The sequence below is a fragment of the Phyllostomus discolor genome, chromosome 4, assembly GCF_004126475.2.
Source record: "Phyllostomus discolor isolate MPI-MPIP mPhyDis1 chromosome 4, mPhyDis1.pri.v3, whole genome shotgun sequence".
Classification (NCBI taxonomy): Eukaryota; Metazoa; Chordata; class Mammalia; order Chiroptera; family Phyllostomidae; genus Phyllostomus; species Phyllostomus discolor.
Genome location: NC_040906.2, coordinates 50603091 through 50627650, shown reverse-complemented (window position 1 = coordinate 50627650; position 24560 = coordinate 50603091). Strand labels below are relative to the sequence as shown.

The following is a 24560-nucleotide window of genomic DNA, read 5'->3' as shown; positions in this document are numbered from 1 at the left end:
CATCATGCAGGTGATGAAAGCCTAAGGTCCTAGACCAGTTCGTCACCCCCTCAGGCACCACTGGTCACCCTCCTGGCCCACTGGCCTCCCTCCCAGCTTCCAGCCGCGACTGCGCCGCCTCTCCATTGCATCTCAGCCCTTCCTGCCCGTTCAGGATCAACTGGCCCCTGCATTCCACACTCGGGGACAGCTGCGGTGTGCCCCTCCCAAGCCATAAAAGCCCTCCTCTCCATTCCTTTTAAACGGGGAACTGGAAAGGTGAGCAAGAAACCTTTCCTGCAAGTTTGACAAGCTGCTGAGGAAGTCTCACAGGTTTCTAAGGAAACGGAGAGGCAGCAGCCATTTTAGTGGCATTTGCTATATGGAAAATATAGCGAGACTGACCCCCGCCCACCACTCCTGGCATTTTCTCTCCCTTCACGTTTCAGAGGCCCTGAGGTGAGGGGTGGGGCCAGGTTTCCCTGAGATGCAGCGGCCACCTGTCGCAGGTGGCGCGCCACTTGGGGGCACCACCCGGCGCCCACCCCGCAGCGCGCGGGCGCACGCCGGGCTCCCCACCCCCGGGCGCCGCAGTGCAGCGCGCAGGGCGCTCCCCGCCCCTGCGTCCCGCCCCGCAGGTCCGCTCCCTCCCACCGCTCGGCAGGCAGGCCTGGAGCGGCTGCCACAGCCGCACTGGTGGCGAGGCGGGCTGGGTGGAGCGTCCACACACGAGGGAGGCAGAGTGAGCGCGGGAGGCCGCAGCAGCCGGGGACACCGCACCGCTGCCCAACATGGTTGCTGCGCACGCTGCCCATTCTTCCTCCTCGGCCGAGTGGATCGCCTGCCTGGATAAAAGGTAGCTCGAGAAGGGCCCCCACTGATCGGGACTCTGTGGTGCTGCCCCTGCCCGAGACCAGTGACCATCGCGGGGACAGCCACCCAGAGCCGCAGCCCCATACCTGGGCTCAGCCTGCCCAGCGGCGGGAGGAGGGTCCAGGGACGGGGGAGGGGCTGAGGGGCCTCATCCTGGATGCATGGGGATGCAGACCCCTGCTTCTGGTGGGGAGCTGCCTGCACGAGATTTTTGTGTGAGGTAGAGAAAATGCAGTGCAGCGTGGAGGTAGGTGGTGGTGGTGGTGAGAGCACTAGCCTCTCCAGCCGCCCCCCCCTCGCCACCCCCGCCCCGCGACCCCCATCTTCTCCTCGCCCCCTCCCCCTCAGACTCCAGGCTCTGCTCCTGGTTGAGGGGTTATTTTCTCTGGGCATCACTGGAGAGATGAATATATAGTCCTGTCTTCTTCCAGCTGTTCAGGTCATTCTTAGTGCAATTTAAGTTTTAAGGAGAGGGTTGGGGGATAAGCAGGTGCAGAGAAACATTCCTTTTTGTTGTTCCTGAAAGCAAAGTGTGAGGGACTTCGTGGAGCTGTCCTGTACCTTCGAGCCTGTGCCCCTACAGTTGCTTGCTCAAGGTCTGTGTTAGGAAGGTCACGCCGGAGATTGCTTTCATCTCAATACTTGCTTCCCTTGGTAAAGACCTTACTCTAAAAAATAATTAAAACCATGAAGCATTGAACTCCCGACGACAGCTCTGTGTAAGGACTTGTGTGTAACAGTGGACTGCAATTGTTTCCAGGTTCGAACAGCATCATGTTCTGTTTGCCCAGGTTGTGGGTTTGGCAGTAAACACGACACAGTATATTAGCAGTTATAGTTTATTACCTTGGTTAAAAAGTGATGCATCTGAACTTTTAAAAACTGAGCAAGGAGTCTTGCAGAGTGACAGCCTCTGCATTTCTGAATTTGGTGCCTCAGGGCAATGATTCATGTCTCACAGCTATCTGCATGCTATCTCTATTTGCATTTGTGGGAAATATTTTGTGCTCTGCCATATTGGTATTTTTACAATTAGTAGAATTGTAACCAGATCAGACTTGAAAATCTTAAGTGTGATGTGCTCTGTGTACTTTACTATGATAGGCCTTCGCTGAAAAAAACTAAGTAATTTGAGAAAAGCTAAATGCGGCTCATTTAGATAATTTAATACATCTGAAAATAATCTTTACTTTCAGTTATCACACTGTAGCAAGATTTTTATTTTGGCCAGGCAGTGCCCTATTTATGTATGAAATGATATGTACTAATATTAGAGGAGTTACATGCAAAAAATAGTAAGAGAATTGAAGTGATGGTTAAATCATAGAGAATTATAAATAGAGGAAGCAAGAGCATTTTTAAGAGAAGAGCTTGCTAATGTGATTAGTAATCTACATTTAATAGTTCAGGAAAGATGAATTATAAGAGAAAATCAAGCCTGCTGTTCTTAGCCTATAAATAGTAGTACTTCCTCATGAGTGAATTTTTTAGATAATATACTATATATTTCTATTTGCAGAAATGCATGGCAGGCCATTTTTTGAACAGTCAGTAATTCAGTGGAAACTCTTTAGTCAATAACTGCTCATGGGAAAATCATGGAGCAATAATAACAGAAGTGGGCATATTTGACTCTGTCTTTTCATAATGTGTATCTGCCTAACTGATTCTGTTTGGAGCGGAGTTTTAGAACAGACTGCCCAGTATAATCTCGCCATTCATAATGGGGGAAAAGTCCACCCAGCCCTTCACAAATACTGATCCTGGCATTTGTGGAGTGTAGGAGAATGGACAGATCAATAAGTTAAGGTTTTAGGCCCAGAGCTATCACCAGCTCTGAGCTTGGACATGTCACTGTTACTCACTGGAGTGTCAGAAAAATGAGGATAGAACTGTCTGTCTTACTAAGGATTAGTGGATCAAATGGGAAAAAATGGGGAAGGTTCTTTGAAAACTGTTGGGTGCCATGTAAGTACTGATGTTGAGAATCTTGCATTTTGGCAGCATTGATGGTGGAATTCCTTTGAAGAATGGTTTAGGACTGGTAATCTCATTGTAAGAGGGCCTTATTTTGAAGTTGCTGTTTCATCAGCAATTGCATCTCATAAATTGCTGTTTTGCTTAGATTGTCTGTTAATTTTTTTAGGGGAGAAAGAATTTAAGGGTGCTGATGGAAGTGGGCTGGGAAAGTCCACTGAAATGACTCCTTAGTGGCACACTGCCCTCAATATTTCTGAAAATGCAGTCCTGATACCCTGTTCCAGGCACTGTGTTGGGCATTGTGGATGCAAAAGAAAAAAAAGAAGAGGAACAAAAAAGTTGCACACTCACTTTTGTGGGGGAGGTGTGGGTCAGGGTCGCACAGCTACATAATAAACTAACCACAATGCAATGATAACTGCTTTAATAGAGATGTATGAAGTGCTTTGGGAATGCTGCAGAGGAGAGAGTTGGCAGCTGTGCGAGAGATGCTTCCCACAGGTTCCTGCCTGGACCGTGGAGGCTGAGAAGAATTCTTTCAGGCAGAGAATTCAGGGAGGGCATGCCTGGCAGAGACAGCAATGTAAACAAAGGTACACAGGAATGACATATAAATATGCTAATTTCTTCCCAAGTACCAATTCCTCTTGTGACTAAATCTAGTGTATAGGAATACATGCTCTGTTTTTCTCAGACTTTTGATTATGTGCATTTTCAGGCATACACACACAAAAAGGAGGGAATGGCTCCTTGACCTCCTCTGCACTATTTGGGGTGTGACGTAGGACCCGTTCCATAGCTGGGAACAGTAGTTTAGATGTATGCACCATGCAAGTGGTAGCTGTCGGGGACGGCTGGAAAAAGAGGGCCCAGGAGTCGGAAATGGAAAGGGGAGTCAAGTGGAAAGTCTGCAGGAGTAGAGAAGTATGCAATGAAAGTTGAAACACACAAAGCTAGGAAAATAAAACCTTAGAAATATTGATTAGGCATGCCTAGAAAGTTATCACAGAGAAGATAACATTATACAAGCTCACATGTGGGAGAAGAGGTTGAAGAAAGAAAATCCAAGGCTTTTTATGTATCAAAACTCCAATTTCTTGGGCTATGGTGGGGTTGAGGAGATGAGAGTATACAAATACTAATCTTAAAAATCAGAAAGATATTGAAAAATTGGATAAAAAAAGACATTGGAAAAACTCTCAGTGGAGATATTGTTAAAGCAAAACAAACATACATCTCATAAATCTTACAAATTTTTTCCTGAGCAGGGATGCTAACTAGAAACATATTACATAGTAGCCACTATTTGGGATTTAAAATATGTAACATCTCCCCCTCCTCCCCCTCCTCCTCCTCCTCCCCCTCCTCCCCCTCCTCCTCCTTCTTCTGTGCTGACCATTGTTTAATTTTAGTGAAAATATTTTTTACCATAAGATTTTAAGTTTGCCACCACTGAATTTAAGAACCATTTATAAGTCATAATTCTCAAGGTTGATAAGGGAGTGTTTGCCACACATATTCACACATATATACAGTGAATCATGGCCGGTATTTACTCATGGCTGTTGAGCAAGAGTTGGCAAACTCTGTCCTGTGGGCCAGATGTGGCGGTGTGTCTCCTGAGCTAAAAATGCTTTTTACATTCTGAATGGTTGGCAATGAAACCAAAGAAGATTAATATTTCATGATCCCTGAAATTTATATGAAATTTCAATTTCAATGTCCATAAGCAAAGTTTTATTGGAACACAGCCACACTCAGTTACGTATTATCTACGGCTACTTTCCTGCTACAATGGCAGAGTTGAGTAGCTGCAGCTGATGGAAACTGGCCTACAGAATTTATTTGCTTATATGGATCTTCGAAGAAAATGTTTACCATCCCCTGTTATAGATGAAAGAATCTAGTTAAGTAATTGACAGAGAAACCACTGGAGGTGAAAGAAATTGTCTTTGTCTGGGTAGGAGTCACAATATTTGGTTTCTTGTTCTTCAGTCAGAAGCACAGCTTGGAGGGAGGTCCTCAGCTGATTGGCTTATTTGAGGACCACAGGTGGCCATGAGCCAAAGCAGAAAGAAAAGTTAACACAGTATAGATATGTGAAAAAGGTTGACATCTTTCAAAACAGCTGAGGAATTTTTAAATTTATTAACATTTCATTTCAAAGTGCCTCTAACATAGTGTCATTGTATCTGACTCAATCCCCAAATACATGTTGAGTTAGCTATTTCGATGTGATTGAATGAGAGTCAGAGAAATCAAGGAACAGATTTGTTAAAACCGAAATGCTTTGTAGCAGGCATGGTGAGAGAGCGTGACTCAGATCTCAGAGAAGCGTCACATACACAGGCCCACCCTGAGGAACAGAGAAGATCAAAGAGGCATGCGGAGCAGAAGGAAGACTGGGGAGGCTGGTGTCCACCCAGGCAGGTCCCAAGCGATGACATTCCCCCGGTGAGTTCTCAGGGGTCAGGGCTGGCCTTGCAGTCTCTGAACTTTGATTTGTCAGCACATCAAAGATTAATACATTGTTCAGATACAGATACATAGGCACTAAACTCTCAGAGACTGTAAAAACCAGAAAGACGGTTCATGAACTTGAAAATAACATCAGAGAAGTGAACACCCATTTTTTGGCCAATGTATGCCTTCTCTAGGCAAGCCTTATGGGAAACCCAATTATCATGAGAGGTCAGTGTTGTGCATTTACAATGAAAAGCAAAGCTGCCAGATCAGGATGCTCACAACTTCTTGCCAGCTCATCCCTTTCCTAGAGCTGTGGAACCCAGGAATTGGAGTACGATCAGAACACAGTTCTGGGAGTACCTTAGGACAGCTTGGCTGCCACTTCTCCCAGTTGGATGGCCGTCATATGCACTCCCGTAGCACGCTTTGCCGCACACTGCAGTAACACGTCAGACTCCACTGCAACTGCCGACTTACTTTTCTTGGTGCATCATTTGATGCCTGTATTTTATTCATCATTTTATCTCCAGCTGCAGTGCAGAGCCCTGACTGTAAAAGGTGTTTATGGGCTGAGGTGAGCTGGCCAAACGCACCCTTCTCCTCAGGGACAGAGGCGTCAGCAACTTGTAGGCAAATCCTCTCACTGGTCCCCTTTGCTTCCTACAGGGATGGGACGGCACCATTGACACATGCTGCTCTTTCTGTGTTTCCTTGGCTGACGTGTATAGCTCTAATCTATTGTTAAAAATACTTTTATTACGGAAAATTTCAAAATGTACAAAAACAAGAGATAACAGTATGATAATTCTGTTGCACCTTCCCCTCCCCCCTCGGACAATCATCAACTCACAGTCTTGTTTTATTTATATTTCACTCACTCCCACTACCCCCAGGATTATTTTGATGCTAATCACAGCCATAGTGTTATTTCATCTTCAAATTTCTCAGCGTATATCTCTAAAAAGTAAGGACTCTTTGTACATTGGGGTGCACAGGATCTTTTGAATTGGTGTTTCAGGATTCTTAGGGTATAATCCCAGGTCGTCAAGGAGCATGTGTAAAGGACACACGGGCAAAGACAAGGGGGTGGGGTAGGATTGAATGTGGGAGATGGGGGAGGGTAGGGTGGAGGAGACTAATGGGGGGACAATGGGGACAATTGTAATTGAACAACAGTAAAAAAAGAAAAAAAGTAAGGACTCTTTGTAAAGAAAACAGCATCATTTTCATATATTAAAAGTTTGACATTAGTTTTCTAATATAATCAAATGTCCAGTCAGTGTTCAAATTTCTCCATTTACCTCAAAACTTTTTCCTTTCGGTAGTTTGTATCAGGATTGAAATAAACTATGTCTCTGAGTTTTTAAAAAATATCTGGGTTCTCCTTTCATCTATTTCTTTTTATCTTATAATAAATTTGTTGAAGAAACATGTACTTTTTATGGTCTGAATTTTAATTGTACCCCATGGTGTCTTTTAATATGTCCCTTGTCTCCTGTATTTTCTGTAAATTGATATTTGGATTTAGAGCTTATTCAGATTTAGATATGATATTTTTTTGGCAAGAATAATCCACGGAAGTATAGACTTCCATCCTGAAGTGCGTAACACCAAGTGATCTCTTTTTGTGATGTTTGCAATATTTTTAAAGTTTAATGCTCGGTGACTATCTTCTCTGCAACTTCTTGTGGGATATCTCGTTGTGGCCCTAAATACATGGGTGCACATAACATCTGTTCGAGGAGTGACCAGAGGAAGCACAACCTGATATATATAGTCAGCATTACGTTCTGTGGTGCTGATTGTACCTGCCCTCGGAGTGTAGGAGTCTCAGCCAGAGCCGGACTCCCTCAGTCCGGTGGCACATGGAAGATGGTGTGCCCAGAGCGCAGTGGGCCCACCACACCCTGGGCCCTGCGGCCTGAGCTCTGAACACAGCCGCCACAGGGCCTGAAGAAGTCTACAGAGGACACGCAGTGCTCAGCAAAGCAGACTGTGCCTCCTCGTCTTAGCTTGGGTTTCCTCAAATAGACTTCTGTCTTTTCTAATGAGGGCAGGGCTGGCAGATCCCTGTCAGTTCCAACATCCTATGAATTTAGCTGCTTATTTCCCTGGACCACCTTCCCAACCACAGAGCACCTAGTTTTTGTTTAGTCAGATTCAAATCCATCTTCATGCATGGTGGATGGTGGCAGTGATGAGTGAGCTTTCCCTCCAGTGCTTCAATTCACAGATGAGGGAGAGGAGAGACCACCTTCGAAGTACTGAGAGACTGAGGCGAGAGAAAGGAGGCTGGAAATAACTGGGCGGGGAGGGCGGCAGAGAGAGACCCAGTCAAACCCAAGAAAGCAAACTGACTAGTTGGGGTGGAGGCACCTGGGTGTCCAGTCAGCTTTGTTTTCAGGTCAGCCAGACCTGGATTCACATTCTGTCATCTCTGCCCTTAGCCATGTAGTCTTGGTGAAGTTATTAATTTTTCTGAACCTCTATTTCCAGATTGTCAAATGAGGCTCCAAAGACCTACTGTAATTGCTGTGTTTGTGGGCTAAAGCAAGTATAGCTGCGTGGTCTCCTCTAAGTAGAAAGCGTAGCGTGGAAGTTAAGAATTTGGGAGCCAGACTGTATTGGTTCAAATTCCGGTTTTGATTTTAATAATGATGCAACTTCAGGCAGGTTATTCAGTTCTCACAGTTGCTTGGTAGGTTCCTTAGGGATTTTTATGTAGTCAGTCGTTTCTTGAATACTGGAAGTTTTGTTTATTCTCTCGAATCTTTGTATTTTATTCTTTATTTTTCTGGCTTTATTGCACTTGCTAGAATTTCCAGGACAAAGCTGAAAAAAAAGGTGTGAGAATGGAAGTTTGTTGAATAAGGAAACATTTTTTCCTCTATTTTTTCTTTCCTTTATTTTATAAAAGAGCTGTGTAATATTGATGTTATTTAAAAAAATGTTTTATAGCTGTCACCTGGCTAGGAGTTTTCTTTGTGGGAAGTTTTGATGACAAATTCAAGCTCTAATAGATAGGCAACTACTCAGATTTTCTATGTCTTCTTGTGTCAGTTTTTACAAGCTGCCTTACAAAGTTTGTCCATTTCATCTAAATTATCAATGTTGTTGGCATGAACTGTTCATAGTATTCCCTATTACCCTGTTAGTGTCTTTAGGATATGTAGTGATGTACTTTATACTCCATGTTAGTAATTTGTGTTTGCTCTCTGTTTTCTTGATCAGTCTTGCTGGGGGCTTCTTAATTTTAATATTTGAAAAGAACCAGTTTCTCATTGATTTTCATTATTGTTTGAGATTTCATTGATTTCCCCCCTTTTCCCCTTTATTCCACTTACTTGGGGTTAATTTCTCCTCCTCCTCCTTCTTCTCCTTCTTCTTCTTGCTTCTTAAAATGGAAATTTAGAAAATTAATTTAAAATTTTCTCTTTTCTATTATGAGCATTATTGCTATGATTTCTCAGGGTCAGCACAAAGAAGGAAATACAGTTATTTCAATGTTTACAAAAAACCCCCTATTCTTTGCAAGAGAAGAACAATTAATCAAACCATTACCGGGACCTGTTGACCTCCTTACCCTTGTGGAGAAAATACTGTGTAATGTGACGAATAAGAGCTCAGCCTTGAATTCTGCAATCGGTTTCATAGGACTCTAAATGCACCTTGATAGCTTAATGCCAGAGGGATATTAAAGGAGCTAGGGGACTAACATAACAGCTTTCTGATATTTTAGGATATTTTAGAAATGAATGGATCATTTCTCTTTCAAGAAATCCTCCTTAAATGTTTTTTCCACATCTGAGCTATTGATACTTATTAAAATTGGGCAACAAGGACTTTGAAGTAATATTTCCCAGTAGACACCTGGAGCTCTGTTCTTCTGTGTCGGTTAGATGAAGATTAATATGACTTTGGGCTGAACCCGCCAGGGGAAAATTACATGCTCATTTGATAGCCGAGCAACGGTGTATGACCTCACGGTGGTGCAGCCCTTCTCTGTGAGGCCTTCTCTGGGGGCAGGGGTCTGTGCTCAAGGAGTGATGATGGCGCCACTCGGACAAACAGTGGTCAAGAGCCCACGGTTATGCCACAGAGAGCATGGCCCCTAAAACTGTTACCATAGAAACCAACAACTTGTGTTAGTAGCACCCAAATGACATCAAAATGCCTATCTTTAAGTAATATAATTTTCTGAAAATCTTTTCATGGAATAAAATTGTAAAATGTCAGCATATCAAATGAGATGATATGTGCTCTAGGATTATTATAAATTGGTTAAAAGTTCCCGAACCTCTCTTTTATTTAATAAATGGGGAAATAGTTTTTAAAGGCCCCTAGAGATGGTTTGTTAGAGATGTTGAAAACAAATACAAAAGACCTTTGATGGGAAGCAGACATTACTTGGAACTTAATAATTTGATTCTTGATATTGTTTGTGAAATTTCAGTTCTGCTTAAACACCACGTGAAGGTACAGATGCCTTGCCTGGTGTTCAGGCTTTGATAGCTTTATCCTCTTAGTCACCGAGTGGCTACTTACTGAACATGTTGCAGAAAAAGGTCGAGTTCCTGAGTGTTATGTTTTCTTTATCAACTTTTTAAACAAACTTTTGGGATGTAAGAAGTTTTATCTTCAGTATCCCTTGCCACTCCTTTGTCACTTCTGTCCTGTCTTCTTCTCCTTGCCTTGTATTCTTGTCCTCCTTCCTCAGCCCAAATGTGTTGTGAGAAAAGGACCTGATCTCAATCATCTACTTCCCTTCAGTTCGTCCGTTCGGAGATTTTATACTCTGCTTTCCATGTGTTGGACATGCTTGCTGGGGTGGGGATAGGTTAGTGAGAATCGTCAGGGCCCGTGACCTCGTGAATTTAAATAGTAATTGGAAAACATAACATTATTTCAGTCAGTCATTCAAAAAACTATGTGTTGAGTAACTACTGTACTGGATACTGTTCCATGTGGTGAGGAATACGGTGGTAAACAAAACAGGAAGAGTTAGGTGGTTATAAATGCCAGGAGGCCGGAGGTAAGAAGAAACGGAGTGATGGAGCAGGGGGACAGATCACTCTGTGCTTCCACGTCCGATAGTGATGCGAGCAATAAAGGAAAGCAGAGCAGAGAACAGGAGAAGAAAGCAAGGGGTGGTCTTACATTAGAGAGGGTGGGCAGGTCTTTCTGCAGAAGTAACATTTGATCAAAGACCTTGAATGAACTGAGAGGCCACCTAGTATGAATTTAAATCAGTGTTATTCACGCTTTACTAAATAGGCAGATGAGTTTTTCAGGCAAGAAGTGTTGGGCTAGTGCCTGCTGTGAGGACACAGGCCGAGTAAATGTGGTACCACTTTTTTTCTTTTAATTTTTGTAATAAGGCCTATTGGGAGCTAGTTGAGGAAATAGACACAGGTAATTTCAGAAAATGCTTGAAAGGGATAAATTTTGAAATTTAGATTTTGAAATTTTATTTTTAAAAGATATTTAAAGTACTGTTTATTTTGTCTTTATTGTAATTTTTACATACAATAGAAGGAAAGCTACCCCTGGAAAACTGATGAGTGCCATACAGATTAGGAAAAGTACTACTATTTAAATGAGGTTCTAAAGATATCGAGTGTGTGCTTTTGACTATGGATGCGGATGGCTGACTAATGGTACCAACGTCCCCATCCTGCTGAAGGACTTTGGGTTTTGTATTTAGCCAGTTTCGTTTCATCAATGGTGAGTTTGTCTGGCGCCCATGCAGGTCAGTGTTCTCTAAGACTGACCTCTCCAACAAATGTTCCAGAGCAACAGAGTGGTCCAGGACACCTAGAAACTCTGACAATTTCTCATTTCAAGGATTTGTTCATTATCTTAAACAACTTTTCTACCACTATTTCACCATCTGCCTTTTGATAATGTTTTTATATTATTTATCATATTCTCTTCATCAACTAATTAAATGCTATGGCAACCTGATTATAAATTTTTTATGTTAAACACTGAAGACAATTTGAGAACAGTAGGTCTCTGTGGCAATGTTCAGGTACCATGCCTGCAGCAGACTCATTGTAAATATTCCCTGCTGGTACTTTGAGATCTGATTTGTAGAGTTAAGGCTATTCTAGCCAGTAACCAGGTTTTACTTTTTATTTACTAAAAAGCATTTAAATACTTAGACCAGGAGACCCTGTTTAATTATCCAGATATCAGAGCATAGATAGGGGAGCCCTCTATTGATACAGGAAATACCAACAGGACCGCATATTTAAGAAGGCAGCTTTAGCCAGACGCAGGTCTCCGAAGCAAGGCCCAACTTGGATGCTGGCTGGTTGGACGGGAATACAATTGTATTGTGCTCTCTCATCCCTGTGCTGTCACTGTGTGCCTTATCAGCTCGTGACTGCACCTTATCTTTACCTCAAATTGAGTTTTAAATTATCTCTTTTGCTTTGCTTGCCTTTTTAGCACTTCATTGGATATTTATCTGAACAATTTTAGAGGTTCATTTTTGAATTCAACATTCAACAGATTATGGATAGAAAACTAAAGCTCATTTTTAAAAAGACCTGCATTTAGATGATTAATTTTTTTTATGTTTGTCATTAGAAGTCCTAACCCTAAATATCCAAATTGCCAAATGAGCAATGAAACTTCTTAGAGGAGCTTACAGAAATAATAAGTGGGCCTTAACGTAAGTCCGCTATTATTTTGGGTTATCTGAGAGAGAATTATTAAGGAGTCAAATTGCAAAATGGAAAGAGTTAAAAATATGTATATTTTGTTCATCAGTTTTAGGGAAAGACTATAGGTTTTAGGGAGAAGGGGGAGCAAATAGTAAAAAATTAAAACAATAGAATGGAATGATTTTTAAAAGGTTGAAAAATTATGTAGAAGAGAACTTCTTTCCATTTTAGTTTCTCTAACCTTGGTTTTCTTTTATTTATTGATTTTTCTTTAATTTATCACCTACTATTGATTTTTATATGCCTGCAAAGACTTTTGCAGTTCAAATTCTGCCACATAAGAATGGCTCTACAAATAGAATAGCATTTGAATCTATTTCTTTTGAATCTGGACAAGCAACCCAGGCATAAAATTGATTTTATGTGCTGAAATCTACTTATTTCTATAATTACATAGCAGCAACTTTATTGATGGGAGTTTTATCTCATACGATTTATACTGGAGGAATTAAAAAAATTTTAAATGAAAAATGAGTAATGAGGGCAATTATAGGGGAAAAGAAAAACATTTTTAGAAAAAGCCCACTAATGCTTTGGTGCTAAAACAGTTATAAGGCACAGCAGCAAGACTCCTTGGCATGACACATGGCGTGGTTGCCACCGCCACACCCCTTCCTCTCCCCTGGGTTTGTGAGCTCTGTGCCGGCTTCCCGCCGAGAGCCTGCGGCGTGCACAGCCCCCTGCTCCTTCCCGCGAGTGTTTGGAGTTGACAGGTATTGCATGCCTTTCTCTTTCCCAGAACATGACAGGAGCTTGTGAAAGGTAATGGACTATGATTTAAATTTTATTTTAATGGAGCCAAACCAAAGAATTTCTGGTCTATAGTTATTGTATTTCTATAAACCCTATCACTGGGCATAAATGGTGATAAACTTTTAGTGGATTTTTCCACAGTATTTTTTCTTTGAGTAGTTTTGTTTTCCCCCTGTTTTAGCTCATACTTTAAGACTTCATGCCTCTTAAAACTAACATTATAGAGTGATCATTTTTATAAGTTATTAAAATTCTTTATAAATATAATTTTATTGGCTGAAATCATGTGGATCATATGGCTTAAGTTTTTCCTTGTTGGACCACTAAGACATTTAAAAATGATTATTGCTTTTATCAATACTGCTATTGACTTTTACATATTGACTTTATTTTTAGACTATTTCCTTAGGATAGAGATATTCATTGAACTAAAATTAGTTAATGTGTGTGAAGAGATTTAAGATTTTGACACATATCTTGAAATAACTTTTTTAAAATAGATTTTATTGATTATGCTATTACAGTTGTCCCAGTTTTTCTACCTTTGCCCTCCTCTACCTGGTACCCCACATTCCCTCTGGCAATCCCCCCTTTAGTTCATGTCAATGGGCCCTGCATGTAAGTTCCCTGGCTACTCCATTTCCTATACTGTTCTCAACACCCCCTGCCTGTTCTGTACTACCAGTTCGTACTTCTTAGTCCCTGCACATTTTCCCCTACTCTCCTGCTTCCCCCACCCAACTGATAACCCTCCAAATGATCACAGATATCTACGATTCTGTTTCTTTTCTGCTTGTTTGCTTAATTTGTTTTTTAGATTCAGTTGTTGATGGTTGTGAATTTATTGCCATTTTAATGTTCATAATTTTGATTTTCTTTTTTTTCTTAAATAAGTCCCTTTAACATTTTATATAATAATGGCTTGGTGATGATTAAGTCCTTTAGCTTTGCCTTGTCTGGGGTGCACTTATCTGCCCTTCAATTCTAAATGATAGCTTTGCTGGATAGAGTAACCTAGGTTCTATTTGCTTTCTATTACTTTGAATATTTATTGCCAGTCCTGTGCAGCCTGCAAATTTTCTTTTTTTTTTAAAAGATTTTATTTATTTATTTTTAGAGAGGGAAGGGAGGGAGACAGAGAGAGAGACAGAAACATCAATGTGTGGTTGCTGGGGGTTATGGCCTGCAACCCAGACATGTACCCTGGCTGGGAATCGAACCTGCGACACTCAAATTTTCTTCTGAGAAATCAGTTGACAGTCTTATGGGAACTCCCCTGCAGGTAACTAACTGCTTTTCTCTTGCTACTTTTAAGATTCTCTCTTTATCTTTAACCTTTGGCATTTTAATTATGACGTGTCTTGACCCAAAAGGTGGGTCCTTTTTGGGTCCACCTTGTTTGGGACTCTCTGTGTTTCCTGGACTTATATGTCTATTTCCTTCACTAAATTAGAGGATTTTTCTTTCACTGTTTTTTCAAATATATTTCCAATTTCTTGCTCTTTCTCTTCTCCTTCCAGTACACCTATGATTTGAATGTTGGTACTTTTGAAGTTGTCCCAGAAGCTCCTTACACTATCCTCAGTTTTTTGGATTCCTTTTTCTTCTTCTTGTTCTGATTGTTTTTGTTCCTTATATTCCAAATCATTGATTTGATTCTTGGCTTCATCCACTCCACTTTTGGTTCCCTGTGAATTTTTCTTTCATTTAGTGTAGACTTCATTTCTGCCTGGGTCTTTTTTATGCTGTTGAAATACACAATGAGTTCCTTGAACATCCTGATAATCAGTGTTTTGAACTCTGCATCTGATAGCTTATCTCCATTTTTATTTAGTTCTTTTTTTTTGCCTTTTGTTCTGTTCTTTCATTTGGGCCCTATTTCTTTGTCTCCTCATTTTGGCATCCTCCCAGTGTTTGTTTCTATGTATTAGGTACAGCCGCTTTGACTCTCTGTTTTAGCAGCGTGGCCTATTGTAGAAAAGAGCACCTGGGAATTCCCCTGCAGGTAACTAACCGCTTTTCTCTTGCTACTTTTAAGATTCTCTCTTTATTTTTTAACCTTTGGATGGGGTGGAGCCTTAGTTAATTGCCAGGGTGGGCAACCCATGTGAACCAGGTTGATGGAGTCTCAAATACAGTGTTGCATGCAGTGGCTCTGTGTGGAGGAGGGCTCAGAAAAGGGGCAGTGTCTGCTGCCTGGCCCCTGGAATTTCGTCTGGGAGGAAGCTGTCTCCTGGCACTTGTCCTGATGCCAGATACTTGTTTCTCCCTGTATGCCACTGGTGCCCTTCCAGCTGCTGCCCCGGTGCAGGAGCCCAGAGGGAGTGAGTCTGCATAAATTCTAAGCCCACTGTGGACCCTTTAAGAGGAGACTCTTGAGAATCCTGCAGTTTCTTTGGTCACCCCAACCCCCACTAATTTTTGTAGCCAGAAATTATGGGGCCTTATCTCCCTGGCACTGAAACTCTGGGTTGGGTGATCTGGTGTTGGGTGATCTGCTTGCTCCTGTGGTATCCCTCCCGATTTTTATCCACCACACTTGGGTGTGGGGCCATCTGTTCCATATCTCCGCGTTTCCGTGCTTCCTTGCCTCCACCCCTCCTACCCACCTGGGTGTATGTGACTTCTTTAATTCCTTGGTTGTTGGACTTCCATGCAGTTTGATTTTCTGACAATTCTGGGAGCTAGTTTTTTTGTAATTTAATTGCATTTTTTGCTGTGGTTGTATGAGGAGGTAAGCCGTGTTTACCTTCACCTCCATCTTGACAGGAAGTTCTTGAAATAAGTTGTCATCAGGACAGCAAGGTAGCTGCTATTATTTATATTTTACAAATCAGCAAACTGAGGTTTGGGAAAGTTAAATTGTTTTAGCTAGCATCACACAGCTATTAAGCGCCAGGGACCAACATGGGTTGAAACACCATTCCTTTTTCACTGTAACAGTGTTTCAAGCATATTCTTTGGAATATAAATAGATAGTGCAGGGCAAAAAAAAAAAGGCTCATGATAAAAATTTGGGAAATGTCAAGTTAAAATTAAGTAAGACTTTTTTCAAAAGTACTCAGAGCCCTGGACGTTACCATAAAGATGATCCATGGCTGCAGAATGCCGGAGACCTGTGTGTTCCAGCCCCTCCTGCAGCGCTCCACTCTCTCACTTTACTCTACCTCTCCTGACTGCATGCTCTTTGGATAGTTGAGTGTCTGGGGTTGTCAGGATGGCATTCTCCTCTAACACTTACATTAACACTGCCCTTCCCATTCTGAGTGAGCTTCCAGGGGCCATGTAAGGAGCTGTTGTTAACCCATTTGATTTAGCCAGATATCCCTAGTTGATTGTGTCTAGTCTCTCTCTGTCTAGTCTCTTTGGGTTGACACTGCTTCCCTGAGCCCTGTCCTGTACCTCTCTCAGAGGCCAATCTCTTAAATAAGACAGGCAGGACAGACACCTTGGCCCACACGTGGAGGTGGACACAGACAGGGAGGGAGGGCACTGCCCTGTACTTCTCTATTTTGCATCTGTTTCTTCAGAGCTTTACAGTCATAAACTTCCGAGCCATTGATACAGTAATGGAGCTAATGTACTGAAGAGTTTAATGTGCTATCCCTTGTGGAAATGTTTGTGTTTTAATAAAGGATTTCTAGAGATGTCAAAGCCTTAACCCAAAGGAAATCAAGATGAAACTCACACCCTGAGAATATCTGCTTAGTGTCTCTTTTGAGTGATGTGGTCCAGATGCATTCCTTCTAACCACGCTCTCATCCGACCACGCCTGTCAGGACATACCATTTCCCAAGCATTTTGGCCAATTAAAGATTTTTTGTACATGGTTTTGCAATTATAAAAACCTCAAGTTACCCAGAGTGCTGAAAACCTGCTGAAATCTTAAAGCTGATCAGGCTGCTCTGTGTTAGAACACAAGATTAATTTCTGGATACACAGCAAACAAATAGCTGGGAGGCAAACAGAATAGTTATTTACAGTGAGTTTTTAGTTATCCAGCACCATAGAGAAGTTAATTTTATACAAGTTTGTCACAATTAATCTTCCAAACTTGGCATAATTTAATAATTCTATAGAAATTGTACTTTAGTGGTACTTATAAGTGGTATTTAACATGACTGCTTTTCTAAAGCATACTGGATATCAGTTTTCTTTTATTCAATGATTGAGGCCCAGTGTACTCAACATAAGCTAGTCTCCTATGTTATAATATGGTAATTTTGAAGTATATGGACTATGTTTCAACACCAAATGCCCCCTGTGGTTTTTTATAGTATGTTCTGCCTGTTTTTGTTTTATTTGTTTGATTCTTCCAAACTTAGCAGAAGCTGTTGCTCCTTGCTCGCTAGGTGTCTGTCCTGTCTCCAGCTGTATGTATAATATGAGTGCATGGATTTTGCCCCTGAGAATTTCTCTTCTGAGTAAAGTACTGTGTTTTGCTGTGCATAATACACTCTCATGGATACACAGCTACATTTTTGTGTGCACTATACATGGGATTATTATGTCTGCTATTAGACCCATGGTATGTAATCATTATATCCATGTATACTATGCATCCTTATTTTCACTCAAAAATTTGGGCAAAAAAGTGTGCCTTCTATATGGCAAAATACAGCAGATGATTTTCAGATTTTTAGTATTTAAAGTACTTCAATGTGGTTATAAAAAGCCTTTTAAATTTAGTTGCTACATAATTTCAGTTCTATGGTATTTTTTTTAATAACTGAGATTTTAAGATAGATATCTTTGGAATAATTGAGGCATTACTGTTAAATTAATTCCTTTATCCAACAAATATTTACTGAATGCTTGGGAACACTTTCTGGTGCTTAGGATTCTTCAATGGGAAAAAAAGAAGATTCCTACTTTCCTAGAACTTACATTATAACAGAGGAAATACATAAAAGGCAACAGACATAAAACATAAATAAGTTACATGTTATGCTTGAAAGTATTATGTGCTGTGGGGGGAAAAAAACCCAACCAAAACAAGCAGAACTCAGTAAGAGATAAAAAGTGCAGATTGGGGTGGTGAAAACTATGACATGGGTCAGTCAGAATATGGGTCACTGGGAAAGTGATTTAAGCAAAGAGGTGAGGGAGTTAACCAAGCATGTGTTTTTGATAAGAATATTCTGGCAATGGGAAGGAACCGCTAGTGCAAAGGCCCTGGGGTTAGTGCATATATGGATTGCTCAAGAAACAGTAATGAGGCTATTGTCACTAGAGTAAAGTGACCAAGAGAAAGATTAGGAGAAGAAGTCAGAAAATGAGGACAGATCATGTAGGGACTAGACAGCTATTATAAAGATCTTGCCTTTTACTCTGCATGAAGTAGGAAGTCACTGAAGGGTTTTGAGCAGAGAAATGGTGTAACCTGACTTATATTTTTACAACATCACTATGATAACATTGTTGAGAAGATACTATGGGGAGAGGGTAACGGTGGAGAAGGGGAGACCTATTAGGAAGCTATTACAGTAACCCAAGTAAAAGATAAGGGTGGCTTGGGTCAGAGTGACAGCAGTGGAGATGGTGAGAAGAAGTAGAATACATTTTGGAGGTAGAACCAAACTGAATGAACTGTATGTGGGAATATGTGAGAAACAGGAGTCAAGGATAATTCTAAGGCTTCGGGGCCTGGGCAATTGGAAAGATTGTGACGTTATTTGTTATGATGGGGGAAACTAGAGAGAGGGAATGAGGAGTTCAATTTTGGACATCTTGAGTTTGAGATGTCTATTTGAAATACATTTGAGGTTGTTGAGTAGGAAACTGGATATGTTACTCTGGAGTTTGGAAGCGCAGTCTGAGCTGAAGATATAATTTTGGGAATCATTAATACACAGATGGTACTTAAAGCCCTGAGATGGGAGAACATCAAGGAAATGAGTGTTAAAAAGGATTGAGGATTAAGCCCTGTCATCCTCCAACAAGCCTTCAGGGGCAGAGGGGGTAACCAGCAAAAGAAGCTGTGTAGGAGTGACCAACGTGGTAGGAAACAAGGGAATGTGGAGTGTGTCTTGAAAGGCAAGTGAAGATTTTTCTAAATATTCAGATAGATCATATCATGCTGACAAAACATTGGGTAGAAGAAAGACCACAGTCTGGGTTTGCATTTGAAGTTTATATCTTACAGATGACACTGCTAATAGGCCTACTTCTCAAGCATATTTGGCACTTGGAGGGGGGTGCAGACTATGTGCTAGATCTTGGAATGTTGTTGTGAGGAAGATGGCAAAACTGAACACAGGAATAAGATTCCCCACACACAAGGTACAGGGCAAGTGCATAACCGGTGGTTTCAACTAGAATGGGATTGTGAGATCACAATCGACCAAAAAAATGTGGATAAATGGGAAAGTCCAGGTACATAAGGATGAAAGATTAAGGTATATAGGTACAGAGGACAAGAGACAGGATAAGATTAATACAATTATGAAGACATAGGGTGTTATTTCTCTGTAACAGATGGAAAAAAGAACAGGGAGTCAATATCACCGTGGTAAGTACTGAACAGCAAGGAAGCAAACTATCACAGCTGAGGCATGTGGACTGCTGTGAAGCTCAGAAGTGATATTATCAATAAAGCCAGAGTTGGCAAACGGTTAACAAATAAACAACATATGGCTCATTGGTTGCCATGTCCCTGGAAACATCTCCCAGGAAATAGTGCGCCTCTGTAAATGAGTTTCTGGTTGGTGCACAGTTGCTTTTGATTCATATGGCAGTTGTGAAATTGTAACTACCCAGTTTACGTAAGGAGAAATGCTGCTAAAAGGACAACTATGGAGTTCTACTTCTGGATGAAGGGACTTAATTCTTCATATTTCTCCCACAAAATACAACTGTAAACCCTGGACATTCTATATAAAACAACAGAAAAAGACTCTGAAAGGTGGAGAGAAGGCAGACTGGCTTGGGACTTCTCTCTGAAGAGTGACATAATGATGAGTTCCCTGAGAGATTTTTTTCTGTAGATACCCTAGACTGGATGCTGGAGAAAGCCTGTTCTCTTGAGGACAAGGAAAGGGACAGCCTAGCAAGATGAAAATTTTTTAGATAATAACTACTGTGCTTTAACCAAACACTACAGAAAACACTACCGGCTCACTTCTGTCTCCACCGGTGAAGGCCAAGTGTGGAGCCTAAACTTTTCCCCCTGCTTGACTGATGAAGCAGCCTTTCCACCTAGATTTTCCACTAATATTAAAGCAGCCCCTTTCACCTAGATTTTAAAGTAGCCATCATAATGCTTCAATAAGCAATTATGAACATACTTGAGACAATGAAAAAATAGAATGTCTAAGCAAAAAATAGAAATCCTTGGCAAAGAAATACAAGAAATAAACAAGAACCAAAGTGAAGTTTTAGAACTGAAAAATTAAATAACAAATTAAAATCTGAATGGATGGCTGGACAACAGAATGATTAAAACAGAGGAGAGAATCACTGAACTTGAAGATAAGATAGTAGAAATTACTCAGTTTGTACAACAGAGAAATTGGACTGAAAAAAGGAACCAAGACTCAGGGGCATGTGGAACTATAACAAAAGATCTAACATGGTAGTCCTGGAAGGGGAGGAGAGAGAGTGGTGTAGAAAAAGTACTAAAATAAATAATGCCTCAAAAGTAACCAAAGTTGGCAAAAGAAATAAACCTACAGATGCAAGAAAATGAATCCCAAACAGGATAAACCTAAAGAAATCCATGCCACAATAATCAAACTTTTGAAAATCAAAGACAAATAAAAAACACTAACATACAGCTAGAGAGAAATGATACCTTACCTATAGGGGGAAAACAATTAGAATGACAGTGAATTTTTCATTAGAAACCATGGAGTCCATAGTGAAGAGGAACATTTTTCAAAACTGAATGAAAAGAACTGTTTACCTAGAATTCTGTACCCAGTAAAAGTAGCCTTTAGGGATGAAGATGGAAATTAAATAAAGGAAAACAAAGAGGATTTGTCATCAGCTGAGTTACTCGTAAAAATGGCTAAAGGAAGCTGAGAAAGGAAGGAATCTTAGAATACCAGGAAGGAAAAAAGAATAATGGAAAAAATAGTAAAAATAAGAGGCACAGGAAAGAAAGAAGATTGAATTAAAGCTGCATAACCTGAAAAACAGAAATGCACAAGGAGATCAGTGGATACTACGATGACAACTCTCAGTGGAAGTGCCCTCCTGCTCCCGTTGTCTTTACAAAATACACTGCTCCTTCCTGTGCACCAGAATCCCATCCTTTAAAGATGCCACTTCAAAATTCTCTTGCACTACCCACTTGGGGTACAGGAGTGATATTAAATGATGAGGGCGTACAGCCTCTTCTGGTTCCTGTCTTACATCCAGCAGTTCTCCTTTTCAGCAATTCAGCTGGACTATGAGAAGGGCCACACCTTTATCATTGTGAACTACACTCTTTATAAGGTCCCAAAAGTGCTCTTAAAAAGTTCTTTGGTCAAGAGATATCCCTTCCACTTAGTCCTCATTCTCACTCTGCTATTTCAGTTGGTAATTATTAATTATTATTAATTACTGCGGATTTTTGGAATCCTAGAGGCTGAATTTATAAAGAAGCCTTTCCTCTGGTGTTCCATATGTCTACCCTGAGAGACAGAGGACAAAAAAAGAAGAGGTGGCCAACAATGGACACTCCCAGCTGGTAACAACTCCATCTCCCCTGGCTTCGGGTTTCTCATATCTCTACCTTGCATTTTGACCCTATCACTGTCTAACACAGGGTCATAGAGCTAAGGAATCACATGACGTAAATTGAGGAGTAGACAACTTTGCATGTCCTACTGGCTTAGTTGATGTGCAGATAGGGAATGGAGGAGTGGACCAATGACAAAACATAGCTCTTAGCCCTGGGAGCCTCTGCTCTGAATGGTGTGGGGCACACAATGAGGTGACAATGTGCCTGTGGGACCGTGGAGGCCGGTGTGCTACTATGAGAGTTAAGTGGTAAATGTCAGAATTGCTTCCTAGTTATTAAAGAAGGAAATACTTTCACTTATTTTTCTGGAACTGATATTCCCCAGCTGAGAGCTTGGTGTCGTTGCATGGATGGCAAGGTAAACCTTGATCTAACTGAATGAGTCAATCAGTTGAAGAGACCCTGGAAGAAGATGAAGGCCTCAAATCCCAGCGTCTCACTTTTTCCCCATAACTTTTTCAATGGTGCACACCCTCTGCTACACCATCATCTCACCATACAAACCATTTTCCTGGTCTTACATCACACAGGAACATTCGTGTGATGCATGTTAATCCAATAACTTGCACCAAGCAGTGTGCCACGTGTGACCCTGAGGCTGGGGCTCGTTCCTGGGAAGGGAATAGAGAGCCCGACATTATCAAGTTACCTGGGACACAGACACTGACCGAGTCAGAAAGTGTTTGATATATTTTTATATGAGCTGTGAAGGACCTGGTCAGCTTATGAGAAGACACGTAAGAGTTTGAGAGGCCAGATCCACTTTCCCCGTGAAGGAAGTGAACTGAAGCAGGGAAAGGGGAGGGAAGAGCAGAGGGTCGTATGCATTCTTTACATTTGATTATCATCTCATCCAGATGATGAATTCCCTGCATTTGAGAAGCCCCCATTTATCCAGGAATACATAAATTGTGAATTGATTATTTTGACTCAGTGATATATAGATTAGGAAAAAGCAACCTATAAATTTCTGACTGGATAATACAAGCACATCTTTAGAAGGAATTTATTATAAATAATGTTTACTTTTCCACTTTTATGTAAGGAAAGTATTGTTTACTCTGTCCTTTAAAAAAACCTGTGTATGTTGGTATATACTATAAAATTTTAAGTGTGTACATATTCATATTTCCTTTTTTCATAGTTTTTGGTCATGCTAAGAAACAGTACACTAATTAATGGAAATACCACTCAACTTATAAAAAGTAGTACTAACTACCATTTCATGATTCAAGCCTTTCTTGTTCATCAGTAAACACACTTTATCTCCTTTCACACTTCCTACATAAAGTAGGCGGCAAGTAAAATTTTATTTAACGGTTGAGTAAATGTGGAGCCTGCAGACTTACCATCCAAAACTCCTGCAGTCCTACATAGGTGGGTGAATTCCCTGCCTTTATTTTGTTTGACTTTTCAATGGAAATTCAGGTGGGATGGGTGTGGCAGGATGTAGCTGGAAGGTGTGATCTCATCTGTCCAATACAAGGGCAGCAGTGAGCCCAGATCCTGTCAGATGCAGCTTGGAGTCTTCAGTTTGGATGTTGGCAGAAAGGACCTTAATTTAGTGCATCCATGGCTGAATTCTGGAAAACATTGACCTGCCCCTCTTGTGAGGACTCCTTTGGGGAGCCGTACTCTATGATATGTGGACACAGCATCTGTCTAAGGTGCCTCCTTCTTGGTCATGGAGACTGACAAAAAGCCTGTTATCTGTCCAGAATGCTTTCAGTTTCATGGAATAAATGAATCTGTGAAAACCTGGCACTGGGCGGTTTGGTCAGCTTTATCAGAGAGTTGGAGCCAGTACTGAACATGGGCCTGCGAACTCCTGTGTGACCATGTTATTAGCTTCCTACAGCTGCCGTAACACATTCCCATAAGCTGGGTGGCTCGAGACAACAGACATTCCTTGTCTCACAATTCTGAATGTCAGTAGTTCAAAATCAAGGTGTCGGCAGGGTCGTGCTTCCTCTACAGGCTGCAGGGGAACATCCTTCCTTGTTTCTGTCTACCTTCTGGTGGTTGCTGGCAATCCTTGGCATTCACTGGCTTGCATCACTCATTCTACTCTCAGCCTCCATCATACCATGAATGGCTGTACTTACCACAGGGCAAGGCGTGTGGGGGAGGCAGAAGAGGCAAAAAGGGGGATGAATGGTGACAGAAAGTTATTTAACTTTCGACTCATATTATATTGAGCACAGATGATGTATTATAGAATTATACACTTGAAACCTATATAATTTTACACTGTAATTGTATACTTGAAACCTATATCATTTTATTAACCAATTTAACCCAATAAATTCAATTTTAAAAGACTTTTTAAAGGTAGCATAAAAAAGAGATATATGCTGTTGAAAATTCATGACCAAGTTTTATTTGTTCGTTCATGTGTTCATTTTTAACTCTTAGTTACTGTCCATGTGAATATGTTTAACATATGGCATTATAAGTATTGGGGGAAAATGCTTTTCCTTCCTGCTTTTATCCAAGCAGCTTGATAAGGAGTCATGTTAATTTCTGCCTTTTGGTCAGCTCAGCACGCTTTCTGAGCACGGCACAGTTTGTCGTTTGGTAGAATCACTGGGCAGGAGCACCTTTTCAGCTTCTCTGAAAACACTGAGAAAATAAAAACACTGCCCATGGCTATTGGGCATTGTTTTCATTACATTTTCTTCTCTTCTGAGTTTTACTTCCAAGACTATTCTGAAACCATCTTCAAGGAAAGCTTCAAGTAATTTCTGCATTTCCTTCCTTCCTTCCTTCCTTCCTTCCTTCCTTCCTTCCTTCCTTCCTTCCTTCCTTCCTCCCTTCCTTCCTCCCTCCCTCCCTCCCTCCCTCCCTCCCTCCCTCCCTCCCTCCCTCCCTCCTCTTTCCTCCCTCCCTCCTTCCTCCCTTCTTTCTTTTTTAAATCACCCTGCTTAGAACCAAGTCTACTGCCTTCAGCTACAAAAAAAAAAAAAATTCTGGCATCTTTCCTTCAGAGATGTGTATAATTGGCTTTTGGATGTTGTTATAAGAGTCATAGTTTTGTACAGTTATAGTTC

General features: G+C 41.1%; 1 protein-coding gene across 3 annotated transcripts in view; it reads left to right on the top strand.

The window, feature by feature from the left end:
* The first annotated feature begins 623 nt into the window (after positions 1–623).
* RAPGEF4 (Rap guanine nucleotide exchange factor 4) overlaps positions 624–24560 on the top strand; it is a 277233-nt gene continuing 253296 nt past the window's right edge. For 2 of the 3 annotated variants that reach the window (XM_028509418.2, XM_028509417.2), the window contains exon 1: positions 637–835. In XM_028509418.2, coding sequence (XP_028365219.1) covers positions 771–835 — 65 coding nt within the window. In that variant the 5' untranslated portion in view covers positions 637–770. Of the gene's footprint in view, positions 836–24560 lie in introns of all 3 variants that reach the window. The other variant, XR_004902609.1, reaches the window with a different exon arrangement.